Source organism: Ruditapes philippinarum, unplaced genomic scaffold, assembly GCF_026571515.1.
Source record: "Ruditapes philippinarum isolate M1 unplaced genomic scaffold, ASM2657151v2 ctg3578_1_1_1_1, whole genome shotgun sequence".
In the NCBI taxonomy this organism is placed as follows: Eukaryota; Metazoa; Mollusca; class Bivalvia; order Venerida; family Veneridae; genus Ruditapes; species Ruditapes philippinarum.
The window spans coordinates 53103-76611 of record NW_026863673.1 but is presented as its reverse complement, the minus strand read 5'-3'; the positions used below and the strand labels follow the sequence as shown (position 1 = coordinate 76611).

Below are 23509 nucleotides of genomic sequence, written 5' to 3'. Positions count from 1 at the left end.
TATTTTTCACAAACCACGTGAATATTATTTCTTTGTAATTGGTAAATAAACAATGTTTTAAACTCACTCTTGGACATTTTTGTATGCAAATTTTGAAGTTCACATATCTGTAATATAGATATTGTATTTGCAATTTTTTTTTTAATTTAATTTTTTTTTCACCCCCCCACCAGTGAATATTATTTTCTTTGTAAAATTGTTTAAATAAACAAATTGTTTAAACTCACTCTTGGTACATTTTGTTTTTATGCAAATTGGAAAGTCGCAATATCTGTAATTATAGATATTGTAAATTTGCATTTTTTAATTATTTTCAACACCAGTGAATATTATTTCTTTGTTAATGTTAAATAACAAATGTTTAAAACTCACTCTTTGGGTACTTTTTTGCATTGTATGCAAATTGAAGTTCACATATCTGGTAATATAGATTTTTGTAAATTTGCATTTTAATTATTTTCGCACCAGTTGGGAATTTATTTTCTTTGTAATATTAAATAAACCAAAATGGAGTTTAAAACCCCTCATTTGAGTGTACCAGTTTTGTATGCACAGGCTGGGTTTGCGTAAATTCTGTGGAAGAGAGTGGCGACCATACTGGTGATTAAGAGAAGCGCCATTGGTCAGTCATGTTTAATTTTTTACCTTGAATGGAAGCGAGTTCTATGTGTTGGTCTTTCATTATTGATTGAATTTTATTTTAAAAAGAACCAAAATAGGGTTTTTAAACCATTTTATATTTTTTTTTAAGTTTTTTTCCCTTGGGTTTTGGTTTGTGTTTTTTGTTTTGGGGTGGGATAATTCGTTTTAAAAAACTCTTGGGAAAATTTATTTGTTTGGGGAATAAAGGGGGCGATTAAAACTCCCGGTTTTGTTTTTTGGGGAAATTTTTTAAAACCAAAGGAAAATTTGGGCAATTGTTTAAAGGGTTTTTTTTGCCCCCCAAAGGGGTGGCCCTTCTTAAAAATTGGAAAAAGGGTCCGTTTTGGGGGTTCTGTTTTTGTGTTTCCCGGTTCCGGGGGAAAAACAATTTTTGTCCGGTTCCCTAAAATTTTTCATTTCTGTTTTGATTTTAAATAACTTGGCCCGAAGTGGGGTTTTCCCCTAAATGGGGGATGGTGCAGAGGGGCAAGACCCAGGTCCGCCCCCTTTTTAAGGTTTTAAAGGGCACACTTGGAAATTTCAAAGGTTTCCCAAAAATGCATATTTTTTCCCCTTGTCCCGGTCCATAAAAATTTTCAAATTTTGGAATTTTTAATTATAACTTCCGGAAAGTATTTTTTAAAATTTTAAATGGGCCCAAAGGGCCCCGAGGCAAAGACCCGGGGATTCAAAGGGCAAGGTACACTGGGAGTTTAAAGTTTAAATATTTTCATATTTTTTCTTTTGCCCCGGGCCATAACGTTGTCATTTTTTTGTGTTGGTGGATTACTGCCGTGGATTTTTAAACATTAATTTTGTAGAAGATGGCGTGCAGAGCACACATGACCCGTTGTCCTTACCATCCGAAGGTCAAGGTCCACACTCCAAGGGCCAATTGTGTCGGTAATTTCATGGGGATTAACGAGTTCACTTTTTCTTGCATTTTGTTCTTCGTGACCTTTGTCTTCATAGTTGTTCATATTGTATAATTGTTTTGGAAAGCATGTAACTTTTGCTTCCACTTTAGTTTAAAAATAAGCAGAAATAAGATCCTTTTGTATTATGAATTTTCATTCATCCTACATTTTTGATCTGTGTCATATTATCCGTACTGGTAAGTCAATAATCACATGTGAATGGTAAGGAAAACATTCGGTTAGGGTACCTGGAAACTGTATTGGTCTCCGACTCTGGATTAAACTTCAGAAGACAATATAGAAATTTAAAACAATTTTATTGGTAACACACTTTTGTTTTTGCTGTAAGAAGTGAACAATATTGAATGATCAACATAGTCACATAGCCCTGAAAACCACATTACATAGTCACATATCCTGAAACCAACATAGTCAGATAGCCTGAAACAAGTTGTAGCTTGCTGAAAAAAGCTAAAAATCTGTATACTGCCTGTTGATCGCTTTTGGTTGTTACACTAACAAGTTCACAGCTGTCATTTGGAAAGTCAAAAAACAATCGTTTTTCTTTTCACTCGCACTGCTTACAAAGTGGCATGAAGTTCTAAAACAGTTAGAGGCCTCGTCAGCTTCAGCCATTTTCCTTCAGTGATGGTAACCAGCAGGTTTCTCTGCACTGGACACAAAGCTGATGGAGGGTGCAACAGCTAAGTAAATGTTACAACACCAAGAAAATGTCCTTCAAGTCAATAAACTTTAACCTTCGAAAAAACCGCCCCTTCAACGCACCCAAAAGCAACGTTCAATAACACATCCTTGTGGAAACTGTGAATGTAGTTGATGTCTTTTTTTTGATCTTTGTTTTTTAAATTGCCACATTTCTTTGTAAGGGAACCATCATCCAAGATCCAGGGCATATTGCTGAATTCTTCCGAGGAGATGCGTGTTACCTGGGGGAAAACTTGCGAAAAATCAGCCTCAATTTTATCCATAAGTTTTGGGGAATTTTTTAAAGGATTCTTGAGTCATGGACTGATCCTGGCCAAAACCACAAAAAAAATCGTTGATAAATAGTAAGCCCTTACTATCGCAACGGCTTGTAAAAACAATAGAAAGGTACTGTTTACGATTGAATGTAGTTTTTCTGGAAATTCTGATGGTTGTACGGGAATGGGAATGTGACTACCATTCAATAGTGCCCATACATCCAGGAAAGCCAGCTAAGTTGCTGAAAGGGCCATCAATTGTCTCCTTGGCTTTTTTACCTGTTGGCCATTTTATCAACTCGGGCAAAAGTTTTGACGCAAATCATCTCAGACAATCGTGGATAACAGAATGGACACTTGTTTCACAACACCAAAGATGTCTGCCTAGTTGCTGAAACGTAGTTTGGTAGAAAGATATTTGAATGGGAACAACAGTAGTTTTTCTCAGCCGTAATCTGCGTGAACACCCCTTGAGTTCTTCAAAAAAAGGTGACTCAATAGTAAGAGTTTTTCCAAAATGTGTCTCTGTTCATTCGAAAACGGTCTTTGAAAATCATCAAATGGTTGTTATTGGACGGTAAGACAGTCTTCCCACATAACCACGAATTCTACTTTTTTCAAATGAACGAAGTGTAACTAAATGCAAGCACACCACTGATCTGAGCATAATATCGCGTGATTCTGGAAAGATAAATAAACATGGACTAAGGCGTCTGATTTATCTTCATTTCCTAAAAATTTTCCCTGCAATGCTGCCACAAGTTTGCCATTGATTGCAAAACCATTTGTAAAAACCATGCATTTGGTAGTAGGCAAACTGCAAACCATCTTTTTTTTAAACGTTAATTTTTGGTTTTCAAAATAATTTTGTCAAATAAAAACCAAACCTACTACTGAAAAACCGGTTTATTGTGCAAAAAAAAACGCCGCCCTCAATTTGTGTTTGATTATTGTCGTAAATGAAAGGCCTTTAAACTTAAAGTTTTTTTTGTATGTAATGAACGTTAAATTAATTAAAACTTTGGATTATAAAATATATTTAGAAGCTATTTATCAACAAAATTAAAAATCACAATAAGTACTTATAATTTATATGGGCCTAATTAATTGGAAAAAATCAAAGACTACATTCTTGAATTGGTTAAATCCCGGGATCCCTTTATGTTTTTTAATGCGATCCCAGCTTTTCTAAAAACTATATTCTTTGAACTGGCCAATTCCGGATCTCTTTATACTTTAATACGATCCCGGCTTTTTCTGAAAAAAACTAATTCTTGAACTGGTCAATTCCCGGGGATCCCTATATGTTTTAATAGGATCCTGGCTTATCTGAAAAACTCTAAGACTGGTTAATTCCCGGGATCCTTATATTTTTAATAGGATCCCGGCTTTTCTGGCTGAATTAATTGACACCTTGTTGTTTACTTTAGGACTTGTGTCTGTCACTCATTCCAATACTAAATATCATATTACAACTTAACTTCGTATAAAGAGACATCTTTATGAATTCTACCTATCTAACATTTATTTGGTCAAGGTCAAAAGGCCATATAGTAAATGTGCATAGACATAGGGACTTCATTCTATCTGTTTACATGCATCTTCATATATACTCATATTCCTCTTTGTTAAACTGAGTGAAACTGGCTTCCATAACTTTATGTCACTTTTATTTTGATGTTCGCTGAAGTCTCTTCAGCTAACAGAACTGTTAATTTTTACATTTAAACGCACCCCTGGAAAAAAATTACGAAGCGAGTCGCTACTAGCTTTTTTAAAAGCTAACCTTGTAATGTCTTAAAATAACCTAATCGCAACATTTCGTCTCTTTCCGTCAATCTCCGGGTAAGGACATCGATTAAGATGTTTGGTCAATCGGAACGTCCTCGGCTATTATCATTAATAATCCGAAGACTGACGGAAAGGGCCGAAAAGTTGCGATTGATGTTTGGTAGGCGTCTGATTGACAAGGTAACTTCCGCTCCTCCTGATGAAAAAAGCGCTGATAAGTAAAATGCACGTAAAGTTGTAAAAATTGTCGAATTCTTGCGAACTTTAAACAGAATGGTGTATACAGTATTCAACAGAAAATTGTTAGGTGTAATTTCAAAAATTCCAGAGTTATAATGATAACAGAGTTTTTATGATGATTCGTGTTTTTCATTTGGCAAATGGTCGGAATATATCTTAAGAAAAATTAAAGAAAATAAGAAAAATCATTAAATCATTTCACCAATATTTCCGAACTTATTTAAGTTTTAAATTATTGACTAACGTTGACATGTGTGTTTCTGTAAACACGCCCTAATTAGTGGGATTAACTTTTAATTGACCTCAAAATTGAAAACATGGAGATAATATAAGTTCAATATAGCATGTTTGCACCAATGGGTCATAGTGCGAGCATAAATGACAAATTTATTGATCTTTTTACCTTTGTTGTTCATTTGTTTACTCTTAAAGGGACATTTATGAAACGGTTTATTCCCATAGGCATATTTCGTGTATATAAATGTTTTATAATTACATGTAATTGCACATTATGCCTCAGAAAACAAAATAAATTATTACTTCCCTTTAAAAAGGAACAAACATTAAATTTATAACCGTTTAAAAAATATACTTGTTACCTGAAGAAAAATTAGCCATACTGTAGATGTGAAATAATGTGTCATTTAAAAAGCGTTAGCAAAATGTTAACAAAGAAGTATTTTGGACTTCCATACAAAATACTTATTTCACTATAACTTGTTATTTTGCCAAAAGTTAAACATGAGATGATGGTTCAAATAATTCGCCAATGATAAAATTTTTGGATACAACAAAAGTACACAAAAATTAAATAGCTTCTGAACAAAAAATAAAAATGAAAGCATTTCTCAGGCAAAATGGGCCTTTAAATTATCATTATTATTTTTATATTAAATGATCATTAGACTTCTTACGTGGTCGAGGGGTTAGATACGATGACCTCTCTGGCGTGGGGTTCGATTTCCCCGGGATTGCTTTTTTGGTAGTTTACACGGAAGAAGGTAAGTCTAGTACTTTGGTGTAACTTCCAGGAACGATGGATAGGAAAACTACCCCACCTTTAGTGACTGGGAAATACTTTTTTTGGAAAAAGGCGTAAAATGAAACAAACAAACAAATGGAGATTCAGTATCTGAAAATGCCCAGACTAACATTAATTCACCTAAATCGCCTGTTTGTTATGAGTCTACTCAGTCCTCCCCAATGGACTGGGCAAACATTTCCATTTGGACGATTCCTAAGGCTGCAACGTCACAATGGCCTGGTTAGAAAGACCCTGGGAAACATTAAAACAAGGTAGATATCAGTGATAAAAGCATTTCGAAAATTGTTTGCAGAAAATTAATATGTTCAGTGCTTCTTAATCCAAACATGGTGTTTGTTTTAGTCAAACTAACCCAACTCAAGTCATGAATTCTTTACCAGTGTAGACGTCAAGGCGTATACGTGACCTTAAACAAATCGCTGTCTGTCATCGGAAAACATATTATGACCAAGATTCAAACTTACAGGGTTTAACATTACTTTATTCATCAAAGGTTTCGACATATTAACCGCTAGTTTCCACTTTTTAAACAAATCTACTTTGTATGGAAGCTCAGAGGGGATTTGCCGATTTTGTTTCTTTTCTATTTCGTGATAACTAAGGAAAAAAAAGAAAAAAAATGCTATCTCGTTCCACCCGAGATACAACTAATTAAACAACAACAACAAACAAACAAAATCCCCATCTCGTTTCCACGAAAGAAAGAAAAATCGGAATGTCCCCTTTGTGCTTCCATAACTTTGGTATGCACAATTTATTCAAGTTATCTCCCCAGGTAAATCTATGTAAAAATAAACCAGACTTCCTTTTTCAAATCAGTATCTTTTGTAATGGTAACCGTTTCCAAAGTCATCAACAAAAAACATTAGTGTATTCAATTATTGATTGTTTTTGATTTTATGCGTTAAAAAAAGCTCAAATTTACTGCTTCTACCTATATTTAAAGCAGCATGCCTCCAGATGCATGCTTATTTTCATGAAAACTTTAAAAATATTTTAAAAAGTAAATTATTGGTAAGTGAACAAAGAAAAAATAAGATATGGCAAACAAGCACTTATAATCAACGTCAATTACCAAACAAAGAGGCAAAATATACAAAAATAGTCCTTACTGCGTATAGTCCTTACTGCGTAAATCACGCAATAGAAATAATGGTGATAAAATTACTGCAAATTCAGACATTTTATAGCACATTACACGTAATTTATGAATTATTTGAATCTTTCAACCTTATTACATAAGTTTCTTAAAATCTAAGTATATTTTCTCAAGTATGATTTTCTTGTAATATCTTAAACTCGTCTGGAAGGCGTGCAGCTTTAAGTATTTCCATATTTGTATGATTCAAAACAAGTGATATGTCAGTTGAATGGTTTTGCTCACAATGTCCTTTTTTTTTAACAATAGAGATTGGAAAATTTAAGCACCATACCATTAATATTAATTAAATCGCCATATTTCTAGTTTGACTAAATTTGCGGTTTTGTAAATTTTAATCTTAACATAAACAATATTTCTATCCAAACGTAAAAAGCTAATATCAGTCGCAGTGTATATGATTGTACTATTTGTAATGAAAAGAAAGACCTCGTTTACATTTTGTATTCATGGATCTCGTTTGTATTTGACAGCTATTGAACTTATTATTTAAGATCAATAACAACCAATCACACGCTAAACCGTTTACTGCATACTTTAGTAACTTCTTTATCATTAAAATGTAATGAGTAATTAAAGCATGTATGACTCCAAATAAGTCAAAATATTTCAAAAAATCAAACTTGACGAAAATAATTTACATAAATTTTAAGGAAAAGTAAAAAAAACAAGATTGAAGAAATTATGTACATGTTATAAATTTATGTGCGATTAATTACTGATTTTTGTAGTTATTTATCACTATACATTTCTACTGCGTGACTAAACGGACTAAGAGCTATTTTTGAATATTTTTACTTTTTACGTTCTTCTTTTTTTTCTTTTTTTTGTAATTTACGTGGATTGTAAAGTGCCATTTGCAATGTGTAAATTACATTATGGTAAATAACTTTTTGTTCCATTCACAATAACGCTTTTAGCGTACATTAGCAATAATGATTTTAAGACAGCAAAAATGCTGATACCGATATTCAAATTTGAGGTTTTGTTTTACTATGACAATAACTGTAAACGGGCTTGAATTTTTAAAAAAAAAAACGACGAACAAATTGATTATTCATACAACCACGGATTTCACGAAGAGAAAAAAAATATATCCTCGTAAGCTTCAATCATTGATTAGAAAAAGCCATAATTAGAAGAGCAGGTAAGTGGGCGTTCCAGTCGGTAACGGTCAACATTTGATGTTCCTCTTCGTAGAGGACAAGTAATGTCTTGCAGTATGAACTAAAATCGTCAATTGAGAAGGAAGATTTAACAAGAGCTGTAACAGGAGACAGCAAAGCTCGACTAATTAAAAATAATGGATATAAAACTTTGAAAGAAAAATAATTATGATATAAATATATTTTTTCTTATGACAAGAAGTTTAAGTTTGCAAACATAAATTCAAATTTCGAAGGGGTAATAATTCTGGAAACAGTTCACACTTGAAGTTATGGACATACATAACATGTGTGTAATGATAAGAAATATAATATTTGAAAATTCGAAAGTAGATACCTTAAAAAGTAAAGAAGTAATACTATTTCTTTAGAGAAAAATTTTAAGTTCAAAGGGAGATAAATCTGAAAATATATTGCTTCAAGAGTTAAGAATCTTGCCACATAAGATCTGGTTGATGATAAGGGACATGTATTTGAAGTTTTTAGGTAGATACATTTAAATCTAAATAAGTTATAGCAAATATAACATTTTTCTAGTAAAAAAATCTAAGTTAATGGAGAGATAATTCTTGGCAATATTGGTGCTAGAGTTATGAACCTTGTGACAAGAGATGTGGTTGTAAATATATTTGAAGTATGAAGTATGAAGTTGATCTTGAGAAATAAAGAAGTAACAGTAAAAAATAATATTTTTAAGGAAATTTCTAAGTTCAAAGGGAGATAAATCTAAAAATATTGGTGCTAGAGTTATGAACCTTGGCACGTAAGATGTGGATAGTAATAATGAACATACTAGAAGTATAAAGTTGATCCCTCAAGAAATAAAATTGTAACAGTAAAAAATAATATTTTTAAGGAAATTTCTAAGTTCAAAGGGAGATAAATCTAAAAATATTGGTGCTAGAGTTATGAACCTTGGCACGTAAGATGTGGATAGTAATAATGAACATACTAGAAGTATGAAGTTGATCCCCCAAGAAATAAAAATTGTAAACAGTAACAAAATAAATATTTTTAAGGAAATTTCTAAGTTCAAGGGGAGAAAAAATCTGAAAATATTTTGTGCTAGAAGTTATGAACATTGTCACATAAGATGTTGGTTGATGATAAGGAACATATATTTGAAGTTTGAGGATGATACCTTAAGAAATCAGAAGTTATAGTAAAAAAAAATATTTTAAGGAAAATTCTAAGTTCAAGGGAAGATAAATCTGAAAATATTGGTGCTAGAGTTATTAACATTGGTCAGCATAAGAGATGCGTTGATGATAAGGAACATATTTTTGAAGTTTGAGGTTGATACCTTAAGAATTAGAAAGTGATAGTGAAAAATATTTTACTGCACCAAAACTTTAATCTGAAATCTTGACGCCGACGCCGGGGCAAGTAGGACAGCTCTCCATATACTTCGTATAGTCGAGCTAAAAATTGATATTAATTTATAAAATTATATCAATAAAGATACATAACAGCAGCAAAGTAAAAAGAAAAAATGAAAGAAAATAGATTAAATTAATGAAGAGAAAATATTTGTATAATTTAGATATCGGCTGCTAGCACCCTGAGCAGCATAGGAACTCCGCTGATTCAGAAATTGTGTGGGGTTATAAATAGTAGTCGGTTACTTGTGGAGACATTGGTGATATCTGGTTAGTTATCTAGGACAGCCGGTGGCGTATCGAACCAAATGAAACAAACAAACAAACAAACGAAACTCTAACAACTACAGGTCAGCAACTTTTAACTTGAATCCTGGTTGAGTGTGATCTATAATAATTGGCAATATTTTCTATTGGATGACGCATACATAACATTAATGTTATCTCAGATGTATCGGTGAAATATAACTCATTAGTAGTCTCAATTAAAATTAATAATTTAAACCAATTAAAATGGTCGAATACTTTCTCAATTGAACCAGGTCATACCTGTAACTGACTCTGTATGAACAGCTCTATTTCATATGCATGTAATCACGTATTCTTTTGTTAACTGACTAACTTGCTGTAAACAAGAGCTGTCAGATTAGACAGTACGTTCGACTTATTTGATACTGGATGCATTGAAGACACAATTATGGGGGGGGGGGGGGGGGGGGGGGTGGGGTCTATCTTAATCAATACATTTCAATTCAATATCAAAAGAATAAAACGTTCACGATATTTTTTCGCACCCAAGCTTTACCATGTATATCAATGACCGATCAACAAAAGATTCTGTGAAGTCACGGAAAAGGCAAAAAAAATAAATACTTTGAGTATCAAAGGTGATAAGGGTAATAGAGCATTTTCAGCAAACTTCTATATTTAAAGAGGAGATAACTCTTCAAATATTTATGCTCCAGTCATAAATCGTGCCAACTATGGTCAGAGTGCGCATGCACTTGAATTCTAAGTTCAAAAGGGATATAATTATTGAAACCCAAACCCTTTGGAGAATTAATTATCCTTCTTTTCACACTTGCGTCGCCGGGTGAGTAGGACAACTAATTTATTGTACAGACCAGCTTAAATTAATGGCGGTTGATTATCGTTTAGTCGGGTTGATTCAAGTGCACCCAAATTTACATCCCGGACGGGATATTTGAGTAGAGCGAGCTACTCACGTGTTATAATTCAATATACTTGTTAAGTTTTGAACTAACATAGGTGAAAAGAAGTGGTCTAGCTATTGTTACTTTATTATCAATAACAACGAAGCTCCAGCTAACCAGCTTACATGGAATTTTAAATGAGATAATTGGTAAGTCCAACATTTGACATTTTTTACGCTTTCAGTATAACGGCTGGAGTCAGGGGGTGGTGTGGAGGGACGGGGGAAACATGTGCTACATTTTGGACAGCAATTATATGGCTAAATACACACTTAAAACAAGAGCTCCGCTTTTAACGGAGCAATGTTAGCTCGAAAGGAAGCCCTATAGACAATGAAATTCCATGGCCACAATTAAAGTATATATACATGTAGTTGTATTCGGTCACATTGAGAGGTTGGAACTCACAGAAGTATTAGAACAATACCTGCAAAAAAGGTACACATGTTTATCGTGAATTGGAAAATGTATGAACGTCGTCATGAAAAAACAAATGATACTCTTGGTGGTCTTAAATGTCCGTTTATTGGATCAATCGGTCAATGATTGTATGGTTGAATTTGAACTGTGACCTTGTCTATATCTATGGTTGAATCATTTGACCTTGAACTGTGACCTTGTCTATAAAGAGGAAGGTCTATTACATGGGTTCTGCATGTCTTCTCAGGCAAATTATATATTACTAGTATTACTTGCTAAAATTTTGTTAAGAATTTGACATTGGGTAGACAGGAAATTTCCATTGGACGGAAAACAGACAGACGGAGGGACGGGGACTATGGGCATACTGGTAATCACATACAAAACCCGTATTTGAGACCAATCAATGTTTTATATATAAATAAATATCGATGCCTTGAAATAGCGTTTAACACGACATAAAGCTCTTGCAATACAATAATGATAAATGGATAGTTTTATTTTATCTACTCCCATAAAATGATATCCTTTCGTTCGACTGCTGTACAATATATCGGGGCTTGATGTCCTTTGCTAATCCATTTATGTCGATATAGCACAATTATGCAAACAAAAACACAAATTTACTTTATTTCAAACCTGACGGTTTGATATGAATAAGATACAAAAGACCAAGGTCAAATTTTACGTTCTTTAAAACCAATATGCGTGTACAACTTAAAAGTGTAATTTAAAGTATTGCACTTCTTTTCTAAATATCAGGGAAACACATCGGAAATAGAAATATCGACTTTCAATAAATTCAAACACTGCACTTAGCGTGAACGAAATTAAAATAAAGGAAGAGGAAATAACATGACCAAAGGCTGTTAATATGTGCGCATGTTTAACATTTAACAATTACTTTGAACTGCGGAATTAAGTTTCAGTACAGTTAGATAAATATAGGATACTTAAGTGCTAAGTGAAGACAAATAAAATCACAAAATCGCAAACGAAACCATAACTTAAAATTTTAGAAAAATTAGTTTAATATTTTTAGCATTTAATTTGTTATTATATTATAATTAGGGACGTCCTAGACCGCGCGGTTCAGCTCGTTTTAAACGACAGTCGTTGACTTCAAACAACTTTGCCCTCACCCCTTTTGATTAAAATACCGCCAGCTATCTAGCTAGCTTATAGAACGTCGGTGGTTCTACTCGGGTGCCCGCTCGTGTCTGAAGTAATTCACGGAAGAGCACCTGAGGTCTTCCTCCGCCAGTAAAGCTAGAAAGTCGCCAAATGACATTTATGTACAGCGTTGGTTCGACGTAAAACCCAACAAAAAATCACATTAATTATTTTTTTCTCTTTATATACATGTATATCAACACAGATCTGTGCTTTCAACAGCGGCCTTTTCCGACAGCTTTGACCGTAAGTATAGACTGCTAAATTACGACAAGAATACAAAGCGCGTGTAAATAGACACTGTACGTCGTATGCAAATAAAAAAATACAAAGACTTTTTTTTTTACATAATATCTGTTTTGGTTTTATTTACCTTAACTGCAAGCGTACGATTTTACATGTCACTTGAGTGCATGTATTTACTAATTAGGTAATTTAAGAATTTATTATCCGAATTTTACAATACAATTGATTATGCCTTACTCTTTATTGTTAGGTTTTCACTATTTTATATATTCTATTAAAATATGAGTTATTTTAAAGTTACAATTACGTTGAAAATAATATTTTAATTATTATGAAAACAGAAGTATTTCCAGTATAATCATGTAAATTAGAATATGTAATTAGCCCGCCTGAACAGCTATACAAAAATATACATGTAAAAATATTGCATAAAATGTTTCAGTAAGTTCCACAGATTTAAATTACAAATCCGTGGTAAGTTCTAAGACCATGTATTAAAGGTCCTTGTATGTCGAAAATTTTGTATAAACAACAACATTTATTATCTTTATAAATAATAAAATATATGTAATAAAAAAACTTACCAACAAGTAGAATTGTGGGAGTTATAAGCAAAGTTATCAGCAGAAAATGTTTCCTCGTAATTTTTTGCCGCATATTTTTGTCATAATAATTCCATTGACTGAATGCATTAAAAAACAACTTTTTAATAAATGGTGTTTTTACTTTTCACACATCATGCCACATACAATGGCATGTCCCGTCCTGTTCACGAGTTAATACTGATTGTTTTGCTTTGTACATCTAATATCAGGTACGTAGAATTATTAACTCCCCGGGGAAAATATATCCGCAGTCAATTCTTCGATGACAGTTTGTCGATCAGATATCAAAACAAGATTAAAATAACCGCGGCACTTGCGAAAATAAACTTTCAACTTGTAAAATTGTATATATATATTATATATTTTCAATTTATAGATACACAAATCTATAGTAATGATTACTATAGATTTAAATGTAGTCACCGACCAGGACAATTTTATATCTATAAGCATTTTTATACACGATACATTGTAATAAAAGATTATCTGATATTGATTCTAATTATGTAATAGTTTGCGTACTGGAAAAGATAATGCGTGTAGTTTAAGTTACTTATTAAAGATTGTGTTGTTTTTTTATATTGATAAAATGCATGCCAAAAATAGATCAAATGATTATATAGAGGATATTGAATGAGTGTAAGTTCAATACTGAATTTATTGCACAAGTTGAATAAAATTATATTATGCGAGCCTCTGGCGGGCATAATATATTATTTTATTCAACGAGTGCAATAAATTCAGTAATGCACTTACACAAATTAAATATTCTATTTATCACATACCCAAAATAAAGACCATTTAAAAATTTTCATTGACGCGCTTATAGTATAACGTTAACATTTAGCGCGTCTTTACGTATGTTTGTATAACGCCAATGACGTCACGTCAAAATATATGCACGACCGTGCAATATCATATTTACGGAGTCGCAAAATGGTGTGTGATAAATCTATATATTGCACATGCTTCGTATGGAAAAATTATGTATATTACCCAGACAGAAAACATTCTGAATTTTGTGAAATGCATCATTATAACCGTAACAGAAACTACTTTAAGAAGGTCAACTATATCTTTAAAAGTTCTAGTAAACGACCCAACAAAAAAAAGTTCGTTTCAATATAACCTACCAGCTATGGTTATACACGTATTAGCTTACGGTCGTCTATGTAAAAGTATATCACCTATAAACAATCTTTTTAACGTATTCAGAAAGTTCGCTTTTTCCATTATAAGAATAGAATATAATAAATGATTTGGCAGAAGACTTGAATAACAATAAAGTCAATATTATCCAATGAAAATTCACGATGCAAACAAAGGTAATATATCATTAGTTATAAAGATTTTCGACAGGTCATATATTGCCCTATATAAACGGTGGTTTGAAAGTATAACCCCGAGTTGGTAGGCTAGAGTTATACCTCTAACAACCGTTGATATACGGCCATTTATCACATAAACCGCGGCGCAGGAGTGTAATAAAGCCATTTAATAAAAACGATATTACACTAGTGTAATAACAGTTTGACGTGACGTCATTTGCGCTATATGGAAACATAGCGTTAAAGCGCGCTAATGTTAGCGTTACACTATGGGCGCGTCATTGAAAAAAATCTCATTTTAACAGTTTACTGTTCTTATTTTACATATGTGATAAATAAAATATTATATTCGTGTAGATTCAATACTAAATTTATTGAACTCGTTGAATAAAACAATATTATGCTCGCCAGAGGCTCGCATAATATGATTTTATTCAACTCGTTCAATAAATTTAGTATTAAACTACACTCATTCAATATCCTCTATATAACCTATCAGGATCGAGTCTTTAATTATAACGAGTTTATAATACTGTAAACTTCCTTTTTTAGAGAAAAATGAAGATTTCTTCATAAATTGCAGCAGTGTTTATTATAAGTTAATAATTTTTTTTGACAGGTTATATGGCCCTATATAAACAGTTGTTTGAAAATATAACCTGAGCTGCTAAACGAGGGTTATATTGCAAACAACAGTTTATATACGACCATATATAACCTGTAAGAAATATTTATAACGAATTTATAATATATAATTATATATATAATTTATATATATACGCATTTATACATACGCATATATGAATATTTATATATACATACACACCAATAAACAAATATGGTCATTTAATGCACAAATCAGTGAAAATTCAATAACTTAACCTTCAAGGTCATGGTCATAAAAGAGCCTAAGTCAATTTGAGTTTGATAAACATGAAGGTTTTGTCCTTAAGAATGTTGTGTTTTAATATGATTTGAATCCATTCAATAATAGCAAAGTTACAGCCAGTAACAGCAAAAAAAATGAAAATTTCAATAATTTGACCTTCAAAGTCAAGGTCATTTATGAGTGAAGGTCAAGGTCTGTCTAGTTATCTTTAAGGACTATTCTTGAAGATTATTATGTTCAAGTTTGAAGACAATCTATTCAAAAATAAAGTAAAAGCCAATAATAGCCAAAAAAAATGAAAATTTCAATAATTTGACCTTCAAAGTTAAGGTCTTTTATGAGTAAAGGTCAAGGTCTGTCTGGTTATTTTTAAGGGCTATTCTTGAAGATTATTATGTTCAAGTTTGAAGGCAATCCATTCAAAAATAACAAAGTTACAGATAATAATATCAAGAACAAGCAAAATTTGGACTTTTGACCTTAACCCTTTCCCCCATGAGCATATTGTGAAAAATGGCCATTTTCACTGAAAAGCCTCCTCTTACAAGTTCAAACTGCTATGAAACTATGAAAAATGCTTCAATACTAATCAAACTTGGCACAAATGTTGACTGGACCATTGCCTTTGTAACGACATGCTCAGTCTTAAATTTCCTGTTATCATGGCAACGAAGGGACATCTCAAAATTGCCAAAAATCACTATTTTGCCTTGATTTTTTCCATCAAAATTTATTTCAAAGTGCTGCAACTTCTCAATGGATTGAGATAGAGTCAAAGGCTTTTCAGCGTTGGTTACACGTTACCTTATGATCGACCTGGGGTCATTTTTTAGCCTCTCACAAGTCCAAAATTTTCTTGGCGATGAGGGGGACTCCGCCCCCCTTCAAACCCCCAAACAGAAGGGGGCACATCCCCCTTCTGGCAACCCCCTGATGTATCTTTTGGATGGGGGCGGCGCCGAAAATGTGCTCACTTTTTTAGCAACATTTCTCAAACGAAAACATGTGCTTGGGGCCCAAATAGGACATCTCTTCAATATTGAAGCTTAAAAGAGGGGGTTCGAAAGTGCGTTGTTTCGCGTATATATGAGGTCAAGGGTTAAAGGTCAACGTCATTTATGGATGAAGGTCAAGGTTAGTGTGGTCTACTGAAAGGTCTTGTCCCAAGGGTTGTTGTGGCCAAGTATGAAGACAATACACCAAGAACTAAAAAAGTTATGATCCAGATACAAGTTTGCGGACTGCAACAGCAACGCGGCCAGGACTATAACAATACTTAAATACTAAAGTCGAGCTAAAACGGAAAGAAAGAGAGAAATCATTCATAATTAAGCACCCAGTTTGCTTTGGTTTATTTGTGTGCAACATTATGCCCCTGAAATAAGACTGCCCCCAGTTCAAATATTCTCTTTGTTTATATTAAGTTTTGACTTGCCTGTCTCCATTGACAATTCACGCACCCACAAATTATTTGAAGAACACACAATCAATGCAGGGTAAATATGACCCAGTAATGACCCATCAAAAAGAATGACTGCCCAAACATCCAACGGACGAGTTGGGGACAAAAAGAAATTGATTATTGTTTATTTCTACAATTTTAAATGAACTATTATAATTTATATGTAAAAAAAAAAGCTAAAAAAAAGCTAAAATTAAAAAAAAATAAGACCTGTCCACGAACAGTGCGCTTCACTTTTCTCAGTGCTAATAGTAATATAAAAGCAACACTGAAAGGATGCATAATTTTGCAAACATGCTAAGCAGACTTACCTCAAAAGCTTAAATGTTTTTTTTAGAACAAGGCAAAATTTAATATTCTCAGTAATAAAGGGAAATAATAAAGCAAAACTGAATTTCACGATTATCTGCTCCTAAGAAATGCCTTTCAAATTTGATAATAATGAAGAAGTATTCCAAGTTTAAAGTGACTATCTTTGATACTTTTAGAGAAATTTATATTTAAACAAGAAAGTTAACCAAAAAATTCAATAAAAAGGGGGCATTACTTTGTAGAAATGAAATTATGGATTATATAATGCTTAATGCTCTTGAAATAAAACATGCAATAAGTGTCTTTAAAAAATTGACCTAAAACTATTACATGTAAAACATGTAAGTATGACTGTATTGGTGTGTGTTAATGACTGAATGAACTGTACCATATCCTTTATAAGATCTACATGCAATGACATTAATCTTCAGAATAACTTTAAAGCAGCACGCCTCCAGATTCATGCTGATTTTCATGAAAAATGTTTAAATAAATTATAAAGTATAAAATTGTGAAGTAACCAAAATGAAGCAAGTTGCACATTATCAATGACACTTACGTTCCATATTTAATGCAAAAAGAGGTCAAAACATACCAAAAAAAATCCCTTACTGCATTAGTAACGCAGTAGAAATATAGATATAATTACTGAAAAATCAGCAATTAATCGTACATTACATGTCAATTATTACTTCAAGCTTGAATCTGTTACTTTTCCTAAATTACTCAAGCTTGAATATTTTGGCTTATCTGGAGGCATGCAACTTTAATATTTCAATCAAAATATCAAAATTGAATACAACTTATATATACATTCATGGATAATTTGTAACATTCTCTAACCCCCCCCCCCCCCCCCCCCCCAAAAAAAACCCAACAAAAAAACCACAAATCAATGGCTCACTTTTGTGGAAGCCAAGGTAGGCAACTGCTCTGCATACTGTCAAATGCTCTTACAAGAGTTACGGTTTTTCTCTGCTTAAGTGTGTGTTTTTTTACATCTTTTAAACAATGAGTAACATGGAAATGAAAAGCATTGCACATGTGTGTTAAAGGTCAAATTGCTCATAGACAAATATGCTCTTATGTTCATAATTTTCTTACAGACACAACTGAGAAAGTCACAATTGAAAACCAGGCTTTTTCCTTGCCATTTTGGGAAAGAAATACCTAGCTCAGGTCTGGAAATTTTGCATTGTTCAATTTCTTTCTTGGTAAAAATATTTGGCACCTTTTGTTACCTCCCTTCAGGCTCTTTTGGCATAGGATTTTAAATTGTATGACATAGTTTTGTTTTTTTTAAATCAAGGCAAATATCTACCAAAACATAACAAAAATACAATAAAATATGTGGAAACATTTCTGTTATTACAGCTGAATAAATTTCTGCAAAATTCTCAGTTTGGATATTGGGAATTTCAGTTCAATTGGGAATTTTTCCAAAGATTGGGAAAAAATAAGCACATTTTCCTTAGGGAATGGGTCTGGTAATCTGACCCATGGTGACACTTGGAAAAGACATAAAGACAGGTGGTTTCTAAATACAGGACAAGGTATAATTAAATTTGTCTTAAACTTGTCATTAAAACATGTTTTAAAGGCTTTTGTGAATAGTAACATAAATCTGGAGGCAGTAAATTAAATAATGAATAAGATCCATTTTCATTATTAAACATGTAATAATATACATGTAGTAAAAAAGAATTTCATGATATGGAAATATTTTTTTAAAACAAAATTCACTCAGTCTATGATTTAAATACATAAAAATAAAAATGCTTAAAAAAAATTCAACACTTTCATATTCACACTTAATTCATTTTTACTTATTAATAATTGTTTGCTTTTTCTAAGCAATCAGCAATCCTGTGATACCCACTATGTAACCTTTTTTATTTTTTTTCTTCCGAAATTTATAAAAAAATTTCAATTACGCTTGTGATATATAATTACATATATATTTAATAAAGAGATTATTGTTTAACAATTTTATTTTGTACATGTATAAACACAAAACCATCTAAAGCATAGTAAGAGGATATTTCTAAAAATACATTGTATGCAAATACCTTACTTTAACTTCAATTTAAGTATAATCTAATAAATTATTAATAGTCTTTTTGCCATTTTATTGTGAAATGTCTTGCATTAAGGAATTAAAAAAGCTCAAATGAGTGTAAAACATATGTAATAGATGACCAAATTTACTTTATATAAGTACTATATTTCTATTTAATTCTGATATCTTAATTTCCATTATGCTAGTACTGATACTTTACAATCACTTTTGAAACACTATACGATCACTTTTGAAACACTATACGATCACTTTTCTTGTTTAAAGTTAGGCAATATTATTACGCTGCTAAACAATAAGTATTTGGAATCATTTGGCACTTTTGCCAACTTAAATTTATCCCATTCTGTATGTTAATTGCTATTAACAAGTGTCCTGTTAATTAACATGTTTATGACGTCACTTTATGATGTCAAACTTGAACGAACACTTGGACGTGAAGGTTTGACGTCATAAAAGAGAAGAAGCGCTCTGACCACCATTGCGGTAAGCCGTTGTTTTCATTTCTCGGAAGTTTTCCGATTTTCTTTTATTTCCCCTACCTTATTTATTTTATATGCATGTTAATTATGAAATATGATGACTTAAATATTTAATACAATTCATAAAACTTACATTTGCCTTTATAATTTATTCTCATTTCTTTTGTTTAATTTACACAAACGGTCCTGTGATATCGAACCGAAAGACTGTTCCCCGTTTACACATATTTTACAAACAGTTCCATATACTCATTATAATGTACTTTATATGTCCTCCATCTTGAAGATTCATATGTCCTCCGTTTTGACACTTTATCTTTGATGAATCTCAAATTGTACTATCCACATCCTAGAATTATTTTATATCGCTAAAAATTACTCACAATAAATACTGAATAAATCTCTCACAATTAACTGACTAGAAATCTGTAACACGCCCTTTCCTTTCCCAGTCACCGTATCGAGTTGGTTCGGGACCACGAGGTCCCCCTATTTCACCAGTCACAGGATTTTTATCATCTGGAAATCTTTCTAATGGTTCTTTCTCAGAAAATATTTCTACTGACTCGTCCGTATCATGCTCCCACTTATCGTCAAACCTTCCTGCAGGTGTCTTCCCTTTTCTTTTTTTTGACGTCGGTTTATCACCGGAATCTGATGAGTGTTGCCTGATTGAAACTGCTGTTACTAAATTTGGAACAACTTGTCTTGATAATATCTGACGTACCAGTCCTGTAATAGAATATGTAATTTGTTGAGTATCATGTATATATCACTAACCTCTTACCATTTTAAAAAAGTCTTGGATATGAATAACATCACAATTATCCAATGAAAATAAATTATATTATATTATTATTATATAGCATTTTCTATCATGGTGTAATGTCATTTAAAAGTTTTGATGTACTTCTTAGAAGATCATCTTCACAGTGCCAATTAATTTATTTTCGTTAATTAGGGATGCACTCTCAACCGGTCCATCCTGGTATAATCTTTTGACCCACAATTACTAGAAACCAGCCAAAAGTATCATATTAACTGTGCTGGTCTGTGAAAAATAATTTTTATAAATGCGTTGATATTTCAATGTGAAAAGGTGTTAATAATTGTTATGAAGAGATTTATAAATTTTCATACATAATGCAGGATGGGGTGGCTTTTGGGAAAATTTGATGAACACTGAACATTGTGTTCATAATAAAATCTGCATTTGTTTGAGTACAATAGGGAAATTTATTAGCAATATAATGTTCAGATATATTTTGGTTTCAAAACCTAAAACTTAAACCCCAAGGCAGAAATTTATCTAAATTCAATTACACTATATACTACTAAAAGATAATGTCATAATCCAAATATTGGTATATTCAGTCATCGAATTTAGCACTTGCCCGGTGGCCCATGGCCAGTGAAAATTAGTTTGGGCCAGTGTAAATTTCAAGAAAATTTAGTTAATATATAGAATAAATTAAAAACTGGAATTCGGGCCAATAAAGTCAAAATATTAAATTCAATGACTGTATATTATAGAATCTAGTAGATCTATATAGATACTTGGAATGGACTTAAAAAGTTAAAATTAATTTTTGGCATTGGGTTTATTTATAAATTATTATCAAAAATATATTTTGTGAACATTCAATTAATATCCTTGTGGTATTAATCACATTATCTGGGACACTACATAAAGTACCTGGTATTAATCAAGTGTGATTGCGCCGACGTACGATGTAGATGTATTAATCAAGCGACAGTTAAAACAAAAAATCCATTGGTTTTACTTATTTGTCGATGTATCGATAATAGTTACTAATAAACACCGATTAATGCAAAAAATTATAGCACGAAGTTTCAAATTCACAAGACCTTATGGAATTTATTTGTTACATAATTATATAAGTTTAAAAGTGTTAGTATGTAACAGATTAAAAGTTCAACAACTGGAGGATATAAACAGAGTATAATAGACGGTTGCATCTTATCCGAACTTTAGGCCACTACAACTTTCCAGTACACAAAGCTATGCTCGCAACGTTTTCACTTTGTGGTGATTATATTTAATCCCGATGAAAAATAGAAATGAAATTACCTGAGCCGACCGTTTGAATACTCGTAATAAACTTAATTGTAGCCATTTTCAAGTTTTTGACATTTCTTTCGTAACTTTTTCACCTTTTGGGTCTTACACCGCTAAATATTACAAGTGGTCAAGTCAAGTAAACGTCAAGTAAATTTTATTTATAAGTCGGATACATCAACAATAAACATAAATTAAGCTCTGATGATCTTTTTACACCGACTACTAGTCAGTGAAAATTTAAGGCTTACCACGGTACATATTAGTATATATATGCTAGTTTTTCTTTGGAAGTTTTAATAATTTTGATATACAGTATCCAGCCGTTTTCTGAAATTAATATTGTAAACGACAAACATTTTTTTTAATTAAAATTTGCATTTTTTTAAATGGCCCGTCTATAGTTATAACTGTGTGTTTCCATAGCCTCTTGGTGATTTTTGTTTGATAATGGAAGCAATATAATTCAGTGGATATGTTGTATGAATACATGGAATTACAGTCAACCCGGCCCCAAGTTAACCCGGCCCCAAGTCAACCCGGCCTCAAAATTGGTCAACCCGGCCCCAAAATTGGTCAATCCGGCCCCACAGTATTTTTATTTGGTCAATGCGGCCCCAAAATTGGTCAATGCGGCCCCAAAATCGGTTATTCCGGCCCCAAAATATATATTTTCAAAGAAAATTATTTAAGTCATCTTGTTGTATGATGGAATAAAAATGATTTATTATTAATTGTACCAAATTTAACGATTATTTGCATGTTATTTCACTGTAATCCAGACAAAAAACCCCACTTACTTTATAAAATATAAGTCATATAATGATATTTGATATCTTCTGTTCTTCACAGATATGATTTTATATATATATATATATATATATAAAAAACAAATATAACTTATAACTTTTTGTATTTAAGCCTGATGAAGAGTATTGTATTACTCGAAACTAGTAGCCAATAAAAACTTTTAAAACTTGACCTGGTATTGTACGTGTGTTCCTCACCTACATTACTTATTTTTTTATTTAAAAACCAAATTAAACGATATATTGCATGTAAAATCATTTTATTATTAATCAAGAAAAGTTAATAAAAAAAAATCAATTTATAAAATAAAAGTCATATTCGGTATCTTCTGTTCGCTACGGATATGACTTTTATAGAACGTAATTCGAATATAACTTATAACTTTTTTATTTATGGACAAAATTTAACGATATTTTGCATGTAAAATCATTTTATTATTATAAAACATCGTATCAAGAAAAAATAATAAAAAATAATTACTTTGTAAAATATAAGTGTTTATATTTTAAAGCAAAATAAATAATAAAAAAATGGGGCCGGGTTGACCAGAAATAACATTGGTTTGGGGCCGGGTTGACCAACTTGGGGACGGGCTGACTTGGGGCCGGGTTGACTTGGGGCCGGGTTGACTTGTACCGGAATACATGTATCTATAAACTATACAAGTGGAACTCTGGTGTTGAACCGGCACATTCTTCCAATATAAAGGTATGTTATATATCCAAATCTTCTGCCAATCTAGCTAGGACTCCACTGAAATTGTTCTCTGATCAACCTCATAGGTCCTCATAGGTCGTTTACTATGTAACATCTGTTGTAATCCATACAAAATTAGCTTTTAAAACTAAATTCTGGAATGAATGTGTAATAGTGGTCAGGTTCTAATGAGAATCAATGCTTTACACGGAGACCAAACGATCACAAATTATAAGTGGAGTAAATTCTCAGGGCTCAGTAGATTTATATATAAGTGTCACTATATAAAGATGATGGACTAAACAACAACAACTAGTAAATTCAATTTCAATCAATGCTTTTAATATATGAAAAGCCCTAGCAAATTGAAAGAGAATACTAATCAAATTTATA

General features: G+C 32.0%; 1 protein-coding gene across 1 annotated transcript; it reads right to left on the bottom strand.

Moving 5' to 3' along the window:
• Positions 1–19918: 19918 nt before the first annotated feature.
• Positions 19919–21755, bottom strand: LOC132722946 (succinate dehydrogenase assembly factor 4, mitochondrial-like). The gene is made up of 2 exons (XM_060707570.1): positions 21623–21755; positions 19919–20262 (listed from the first exon to the last, which is right to left on the bottom strand). Exons 1-2 carry the CDS (start codon positions 21666–21668, stop codon positions 19949–19951), a joined length of 360 nt encoding a protein of 119 aa, XP_060563553.1. The 5' UTR covers positions 21669–21755; the 3' UTR covers positions 19919–19948.
• Positions 21756–23509: the final 1754 nt, after the last annotated feature.